Source organism: Lipotes vexillifer, unplaced genomic scaffold (assembly GCF_000442215.2).
Source record: "Lipotes vexillifer unplaced genomic scaffold, Lipotes_vexillifer_v1.1 scaffold505, whole genome shotgun sequence".
NCBI lineage: Eukaryota > Metazoa > Chordata > Mammalia > Artiodactyla > Lipotidae > Lipotes > Lipotes vexillifer.
In genome coordinates this window covers 839884-849262 of record NW_006785581.1, presented here as the reverse complement: position 1 = coordinate 849262, position 9379 = coordinate 839884, and the positions used below count along the sequence as shown (strand labels likewise).

Genomic DNA, 9379 nt, shown 5'->3' with positions numbered 1-9379 from the left:
CCTGCTAGCCCACAAACCTCCATAATGGGAACTGGATATAATTAGATAATCAATTAGGGGCTCTGAGTTACATCACATCTATCAGTGCTGGTTTTAACACCATCACAATTGGGAAATAGCGCTTTTCCTGGGGAAAAAAAGCTGTAACCATCTATAAGGCAGCTGCTTTGTTTGAACCACTTTGTACTTTGCCTAACTCCAATGGCCTACTAAGGGGATGACGGTGTGTGAGAAAACCTACGATTATTAATGCTGGTGCTTCGGGGAACTGGAAAGAAAAAGCCATTACTCTCTAGCATATGTTCAATGAAATCAAGCAATCAATTCGATCAGTGGCATTTAGGTTTGACAGCTAGAGGTTTATGGCTTAAAAAAAAACAAAACAAAACAATTATGGTGGACTTTTCTCCAGAACTTTACTACGAGTCAAAAACTTTCTAGTTCCTAATCCCCTCCTTCTTTTGTCATTGAAACAAATGTTTTACGAGGTGATCTTCTGCAGAGTTGTTTAGGAATGAATGCATTATACACTGTAACAGGGTAGATGGTAACTGCCCCAGCGCTCTGCTAGCATTATCATTCTATGGCGAGTCCCTCTGGCAAGCGTGGGTCCCTCTGAAAACAACAAACAAAATCTAGGTCCTAATCCAAAAAGCAGAGGGCCACAGCTGACACTGCTACCCGGTCTCTAAGGTCAACAAAAGTCAGTCGCATTTAATGGTAACTGCTCCCCATTAGGGGATGCAGGCCCTCTCAGGGAAGGGGGAATGCCGCTTTCCCTGCTAAAAACCACTGGCCATCTTTCTTCTGTGTTCTCAGTATTTCTCTTCTGGCAAAGTAGAGGCATCTGCTGGAGAACTTTTGCCCCCACCAAGGGAAATTACTTGCACATATAACACTGAACACCCAGCTTGCAGGCAGACAAGCAAAAGAAATTTGAAGTCTATTTTAGGGGCTGTCGATTGCCTACGAACGTGTGTGTCTAATAGGCCAGAGTTCAGGCAGGAGCAGCTAATTAGCTCTGGCTGCTGGCGATTCTGATCTATATAAAGTACACATCTCCGCCAGGCACGCCCATTTCAAGGTCACGCTAATTCCCCACTGACTACCGGCAGTTCTCAGCACAGGAAGAACCGCAAATGACACCCACGTCCAGCACAGGCTAGAATGTGGTCAGTGGGGCAGAAGACGCCTGGAAAAAAGCAGAGTATCATTTGGCGAGGAGAGCCCACCTGGACTGCATCTCAGCTTGTGCTTTTGACGGCTGGTGTGGCGCTGGCTGGTGAGGCTGGCACGGGGCTTGGGGAGCGCCAGCCTGGCACTGGGAGGGGGCCCCGGCCGCCGGGGACACGGCGGGCAGCAGTGGCGAGGGAAGGTGCGGCTTCTGGGGCTGCTGCTGCTTGTACCGGGAGAGGCTGAAGAAGAGGCCTAGAATGGCCTTGAGGTTTCCATTCCTGATTTCTGCAAGACAGTAAAGAGGTTCTGGTTAGAGGAGGAAGCCTTTCTGGGGAGCCCTGTCTCGCACCCTCTCAAGAGGCTGCTTCAGCCCTCACACGAGTTTTAATTCCTCTAGGATATGACAGATTTCCTGAACACTTAATTGGTGTCCCAGTCAATTAAAATCAGGCCAAAACCACAAAGAAATTAGTTGATTCTCCCCACTGGGATTAGAGTGGATACCCGAGGCAAGCAGCAACTGGGATGTCTGGTGAGTGCCCTGGGGAAATTCTCAGGAAGGACACAACCGAAAAAGACAAGAGTCCCGAGCAAGACCATGCTTGTTCAGGACACAGAGCAAGCCGTCCAGGGGCAGAAACACTGAGGGAAACTCACCGGTCTCCACGCGGCCCTGCCCAATCTGTGCTCTGTGCTTCAAGCCACCCGGAGGGAGCCAGTGGCTGCCGACCCACTCCAAAATCCTCGCCCTGTTTCGCCCAATCATCCTGCCCTCAGATGGCTCTGTGTCTCTCTTGCCCATTGAATACATAACTTGAACTTGGGATGGGCGTGGGAATAGGAGATAGGGGTTGTTTCCGTAAAGAACTCACACAAAAATCCTCCTATATTAAAAGAAATTTGTGCAGAGTGGGGCTAAGAAAATTTTTCATTCCAGATGTAATTTTTCTGATGTTAAAAAATGCATTTGCCTCGAGGCATGCATTAAGTGCTGCAGAGAAGGAATAAAATATTTATTCACAGGCAGAGACTGTGGATGCAAGGGTGTTTCCCCTTGGGCAATCCCTCCTTTTCTGCAGTTCTTTTAACACCAGATGCTGATGGCCAGGGTCTAAACTGACCCTGAGGGTAAAGTAATAGGGCCACCCAGCATGGGGGACAGAGAAGAAGGAACCTAGGGGCTCCCTCTGCTTTGCTTCCACCCTTAGGCAGAACTTCTTTTTCTGAACTGGCAAAGGGGTTAGAGGGAGTGGGGTTGGAGGAAGGGAAGCCCCCCTCCCCTGTGTGGGTAACACACACCTCCAAGTTAGCCCCAGGCTGGGCAAGAGGATGCTGACAAAGGAACCAGAGTTTCCTCCAAGGACCAGGTGAGGGGCAGAAGGCATGAATGGGGTTCTTTCAGAAACAAGCCCCATTCCCTGCAAGCCTGTCAGTGCCCTGGGGTGTGATCCTGCTGATTAGGTCAGGCTGAATTACTTCCTGTTGGAGAGTTCCTCTTTCCAGCCTCTGAAGAAACTGACAATACAAACTACTAAAATCCAACTTTCACCCTCTGCTTTGGGAGCTAGCATGTGCTGACTGTGGGACAAAAGTGTCAGGAGCCCAGCTTTCAGAAAACCAAAGCCATGAGTTGCAGTCTGTACTCTACCACATACTAGCTGTGCAACCCTGGACAAGTCACTTAATCTCTCTGGCCCTCAGATGACAATATTGACACAGCTTGCCCCATCACACAGGGTTGTTTTGCAGATCAAACCAGAGCAGAGATGTGAAAGCACAACTGTAAACAGTCACGTCCTTCACCGGTCTTGGTTACTGTATGACCACAGCAGCCTCAGAATCCTGTAGGAGATTCCCATGCAGCTCCGGTTTCATGCCTTAAAAGTTATGGTTTTTACCATGTGACCTTATAATTTATCATGCAAATTACATCATTTTCGAGAGTGGGAGGGAGAAGTTCTTGATTACATTAGGAAAACAGGTGTAAGCCAGGGCTGACTTGGACAAGTCAAGATGCTCGTAAACCACTGTGTGCAATGCAGGGAGCACAGAAAGTTTCCCCAGATGTGGGAAAGTCCCCCAGTTTCTTTGGGTAGCTCAGGGTTAAAACCCTTCAGCTCTGCTTCCTTCTCCATCCTAAGGAAACCAAAGGAGAACACACCTGTGGCCTGTTCTGCTTCTGCTTCTAAATGTTCTGACAAGGACACCAGTGTCACAGAGTATGAGGCTTGGCTGGGATGATTCAGTTTATAGATTGAGTTTTTGTAAGATTCAACCTCTGAGTCTCAGTGTTCTTCTTTAAAATGGGCATTTTCCTCATGGGCAGATGGAGGGTAAAGGGACACACCCCTGGGCCCTTAGATGGACAGTGACAGTAGGCGGGACAGAATCAAGAGCTGGCGTGCAGGTGACGACCTGTTAAGGAACTCGGGAAAACAATTTCCCCTCCAAATTAAATTCCCTGAAGGGTGAAAACAGAGCTATAATCATGGCAGATGAAATCTATGTAAGATTTTAGTGCCTTTTATAGAGCTACTACTAATTAGCATATACCAAGAGAAGCTTTTTACATACATGATCCCACTTAATCCCTACAACCTGGAAAATGAGGCCTATTTTATCTCCCTTTTACTTAAGGGGAAACAGGCTCAGAAAGGTTTGCAACCTCTCCAAGGTAATAAACGCTGCAGCTGGGATCTGAATCGAGGTTTTCCAGCTCAAAGCCCAGGCTCCCAACATGGTGTAACCAGGCTACTTACATACCCATCATGGGTCATGTACTGAAAAGCACACCAGATAATGTTTTATTTAAGTTAGCTCACGGCCATATAAGTATTCTTTATTCTCCTTCTAGAAGTATTCTTGTATTATGGGATGTGTCAAATATCCCATAATACATTTTTTTAAAACCATGCAAGCAAAACAAAGAAGGGAAGAGCTAGCAATTCAGCATATCCAAGGGCTCAGGGGTTGCCCCCTGCAAAAAGCAGGCATATCCACATCGGGACCCCCTTAACCTACCTGCCCAGCCCAGGGCAGATGAATGGAGCTGGCTCTGTCACATTCTCTCTCTGCTGTGGGTGTTCAGTCATTTATTGTTCATAACTGTTCTATTATTCCTGAAAGCATCTTTTTATTTGTGACAGAGCGCAGTGCTCTCATAAATACACTTTTTCTTAGGAGGAAGCATTTTTATTATAAAGATCACTGACTGTTAGAGCCACAAAGCCTTGGGTTTGAATCTCTCTAGTCCATCATTTATGGACTTTTTTCCCCAAGAGTCAACCTCTCTGAGCCGCAGTTTTCTTCTTTAAAATTGGCATATGTGTGCCACACCTTCCCCGCAGGGATGCTCTGAGAATTAACAGAGGATTAATGAGAAAATAAGGGCAACGCACCTAGGACATGGCCTATTTCCCTTTTGGGTTCAGAAAATACCGTCATTGTACCTGCAGCCCCCTCAGAACTCAGCACAGAGCTCTTCAACTACGAGAAGACTAAGAAGCCCTTCTGCCTGCACATCCCCTCCAGGCCACAGTCACAGGCGCCAAAAAGAAAATCAAATATGATAATCTCATTTTACAGAAAACTCAGTGGTCATCTTTTTAAAACAAACAAACAAACAAACAAACAAACCAGCTCTACTGAGATATAGTTTATATCCATAAAGTCAAGTGTGTGACGATTTTTAGTAAGTTTAGTAAATTCTAGTTTTAGAATATTTCCATCACCCTAGAAAGTGCTCATCTGCAGTCAATTCCCAAACCCATTCCCCCAGGCAACCTCTGATCTGTTGTTTCTATTGATTTGCCTGTTCTGGGCATTTCCCCATAGACGACAATCACGTGATGTGCAGTCTTTTGCATCTGGCTTCTTCCACGGAGCATAATGTTTTTAAGGTTCATCCAGGTGAGAGCGTTATCACTAGTTTGTTTCTTTATATTGCTGGGTATTATCCCATTATATGGATAGACCACATTTTATCCATTCACTAGTTGGCGGACGTTTGGACTGTTTAATTTTCTTTTCAGAACACAGGACTCAAGCGTGGTGAATGCTCTGTTTGGGAACGAGCCACACAGTTTGTGCCATGGGTGGTCCAAAATAGCTAGAATTGTGTTCTCTTCCTATTTCCAAATGGCATTTTTCTGTGTGCCACGAGGCCTGGTAAGCTGGCTCCACAGGCTGTCTAAAAACAAAATCCACCAGCCCACAAAAATGTTCCCCTCGTGACATTTCCCGAGGCTTCGGAAAAAGAACATCATTCTGTTTCTGATCAACTATCCTCACCCTCCTGATTCGTAGAGAAGGAAATAACTGTAGACCCAGAGAGATATGACTTGTTTAAGGAGACATGAGCTAGGCTGGTATCTAAACCAGCAATGAGAACCCTGTTCTTCTTTCTCTCCTATGGCTGCACCCAAGTAAACTGAAGAATAAACTACACGGGCCATAGTCCAATTTCCACTAGAATTCAGTATGGCGTTGATTCTGAACCTCCTTGGGTTCTGACTGATCTCCATAGCCACTGGCTGGCGCTAATCTGCATGGATGCTTTAGGCGGATGTTGGGCAAGAAGGGAGGATAAGAGAGTTATTCTCTTTCAAATATTGTTTAACAGAAACCTCAGGCCTGCTTTAGTAAGGCATAATCATTGGAATAATCTAATACAAAGAAACCTGCTTTGTAGGAAAGGGATTGGGAGCCAAAGGGAGGGCTGCCTCAGACCGCAGTCTCAGAATTCCTATTCAATCCCCTTAAGCCACGGTGTAAGGTCACCGGGCTGATTCGGGATTGTGGATTCTGTGGCATTACTCCTCCAGCTGGGCCGTCTACATCACCCACATTCAGCATGTAACTTTCCACCCCACTCTGGCAGCCCTTCTGTGTACTGCTCAGCAAAGCCCCTCAGTGACTGCCCACGGGGGAGGTGGATGAGGGGGTGGGAACAGAGCCAACGGGGCCCCCTGCCGGTGAAGGACAGAAATGGCCCCGCTCACCGCCAAACTCAGGCGACGTGGGTAGGGAGAGATGGAGACAATCTACGTGCTGCTTTTACCCTAACGGTCCAGAAAAACCTCCTGCTTTCTGGCTCAGGATGAAAGGAGGAGAAAGCTCGGCATCAGGTCTCTGGCCATCAGGGCAGCAAACCCAGGTCTGAACTAATCAAGTCAGCAAACCAATTTCACTCCTAAAGCATATATGCCCTGTTAGAGTCACCTGGAAGCATCTTCCTGCCTCTGTTTCTCCAACCTGGAAGACGGATAAAAAGCTAGTCCTTTGTTCCCATATTACCTATGCCCCAACGTCTATCTAAATTTCCCTTCACCTTCCTTTTCCGATTGGTGAAAGCCTATTCAACTTGTAAAACCCAGGAGAAACATCACCATCTCTGAGAAGCCCCTGCCTGCCCCAGGCAGAGCTGATCGTAGCCTTCTTTGGGCACCACTGGATCCTGTACATACCACCAGCACAGCTCTCTCACTAATTGGAATTTAAAGCTAGTTTTGTATGACTAATGTGACTCTCCGTGTACGCCGGTGCCTAGCACTGTGCCTGGCATATAGATGTGCCCGGCAAATGCATGCTTAACTAAACAGGATATGTCTTCACTTCTAGACCTCCGCTTCCCCATTACAGGAGGATGGGCTCAGGGCCAGGTAGCGCAAACCCCAGGTATTCCCAAAACTCCCAGGGATAAAGGCCATTCCTCCTCACAGGAACAGGTTTACAGATGGTCGTGACAGGTGGAGTGAGGGGTTGAAGTGATCTAGAAAATCACCCCGGGCAGGCTGAGGCCCAAGCTCACAGGACTCTGGCAAGTGTCCAGGAGCAAGCGGATGGGTCCGATCTTGGGGAACACGCAGCGGACAGGAAAAGCCCCAAACCAGCAGCATCTCCACGGGGCTCACCTGGGCCTGCAGCCCCTGCTCGCAGGCATCAGCTGTCTGTGCCCTGGAACAAAGGCTCCCTGTGGCTCTCTCGCAGGCAGGCCAGGACAGGGCCTGAGCTGCTGAGATGCTTCAAGGACAGGTGCACACACCCTCCCGGGTTCCAAACCTGGCTTTAGTCCCTGGGAAAGGGTGGAGATATGCCTATGAGGCTTCCCAACCCCTGATTTTTTTTTTTTTTTTTTTAATCAGAGGAGGGGCCTCAGGGCAATCAATCATCTTCAAAAGGAAAACAGAGAGCATTAAAATTACATGATTTCGCTCGGGCGTCCGCGGTCCGGAAACCGGCAGTTCCAGGCTGCCGGGCCGAGGTTCACGATGTCGGAGAAGGAAACGAGGCAGAGCGGAGGCTCCACGGAGGCCAGCGGGGTGACTGTCAGCGACATACAGGAACTGATACGGTGCAAGGAGGAGATCGAGGCGCAAATCAAAGCCAATTATGACGCGCTGGAGAGCCAAAAAGGCATCGGGGTGAACGAGCCACTGGTGGACTGCGAGGGCTACCCCCAGGCAGACGTGGACCTGTACCAGGTCCGAACCACAAGGCACAACATCGTCTGCTTGCAGAACGATCACAAGGCGGTGACGAAGCAGGTGGAGGAGGCCCTGCACCAGCTGCATGCTCGCGACAAGGAGAAGCAGGCCTGGGACCTGGCCGAGGCCCGCAGGGAGGCCGTGAGCCACGGCCTGGGCCAGAGCCAGGACCTCAGCCCTGCTCAGGCCTTCGCCATAGTGAACAGCATCAGCCCCGGCTCCCCTGCCAGCATCGCAGGTCTGCAAGGTGGATGACGAGATAGTGGAATTTGGCTCTCTGAACACCCAAAACTTCCAGTCGCTGCAGAACACTGGCAGTGTGGTCCAGCACAGTGAGGGGAAGGCCCTGAATGCGATAGCGATCCACAGAGGGGAGAAATACCAGCTTAGACTCGTGCCAACATGCTGGGCGGGAAAAGGACTGCTGGGCTGCAACATTACTCCTTTGCAAAGATGACTGTCCCTGGGGAACAGAAACAGGAAAGCATATTCCCTTGCCCCAGACTTGGGTCTAGTGGGCATTTCCTCCTTCTCTTCTATTCCTGAAGCTCAAGCTCTGGAAGAGGCTGGGAGCCTGAACTTCTAGGTGGTGGAAACGCTGTGGCCTCCCAGTGTGATCTCTTGGGATTAACGCATTGTTAAAAACTTGATTTGTGTTTAGCATCTTTTGCAAATTAGGCCATGGCCCTAAATGGGAAGATCCTCTGGATTGTGAGCAAGTGGGCGGGAGTTATTCTGGTAGGTGCTGATGCGACTTTATTCTTCTAGAAATGTTGTTTTTCTTCCCCCAAATAAACAGTTTTACAGTGTTAAAAAAAAAAAAAATTACATGATTTCTTTAAACACTATAATGATTTTCTAGTAGTTATGGGGGTGGTTAGAAGTGTGGATAGTGGTGAGCAGTATAAAATGCCAGGACTTGAATCAGCAGATGTGAGTAGCTTGACCACTGCTGACTCTGTGGGCCTCCCTTTTGCCACGTGGAACAGTCTCTTTGGGCCATAGCCTCCTCATCTGTAAGATGGGGTGATACGAATACTGATCTCGGAAGGTTGCTGTGGGGGATTAAGTAGGATATAAACTAAAATGTGTACAACACTTAGCCCAGTGACTGTACGTGGTTTGGGTCCTCAATACATGATTTCCACTCCTATAACTTAACAGTATGTCAAATGGAGGTACTTCCTGTAGCCCTGAAATTGTGAATAAGGCCCATTTGAGGAAAACAGGCTCCAAGTACCCTTGCTTTGTAAGTTCAAGGAACTGACAGAAGTTGGGACCAGTCACCCTCCCACAAGACTGCACTAGTCCAGAATCAGTCTTACAACCAAAGACCGTCATCACCAGCCTCTACCCACCGCACCCAAAATCAATATGAGAAGATCCAGATGAGAGAATGTCATTGAGGGTGGGCGTGGGTGGTCATGATTGATGATCACAGAGACAGGATATCTCCTCACCTCACCAAGGAACAAGACAGTGGGGTCCTTGCACTCCTTGAAGTCGAGGGAGTAGAGGCTTCAAGAGAATAACTCCAGGTGGTGGTGCTGGTGTTCTAGTGCCCAGCTGGGACACCTGCTTAGCAGGGACCTGGCAGATCTGCCTGTTTGCCACTAAGCTGGGAAGAAAGAGCTGGAGAGAGATTGTATGGCGGGGACTTCCAGGTGATAGGCCTGTTCCATCACTACAAGTGGAAGACAGAGCCCACATATTCCTGC

The 9379-nt window shown here is 48.5% G+C and overlaps 1 protein-coding gene and 1 pseudogene across 2 annotated transcripts in view; one reads left to right on the top strand and one right to left on the bottom strand.

The window, feature by feature from the left end:
* NAV2 (neuron navigator 2) overlaps window positions 1–9379 on the bottom strand; it is a 412453-nt gene that overhangs the window by 232245 nt on the left and 170829 nt on the right. For both annotated transcript variants that reach the window (XM_007457623.1, XM_007457622.1), the window contains exon 5: window positions 1233–1461. In XM_007457623.1, the coding sequence (XP_007457685.1) occupies window positions 1233–1461 (229 nt within the window). The remainder of the gene's footprint in view (window positions 1–1232; window positions 1462–9379) is intronic.
* LOC103090049 (26S proteasome non-ATPase regulatory subunit 9 pseudogene) lies at window positions 7446–8118 on the top strand (annotated as a pseudogene).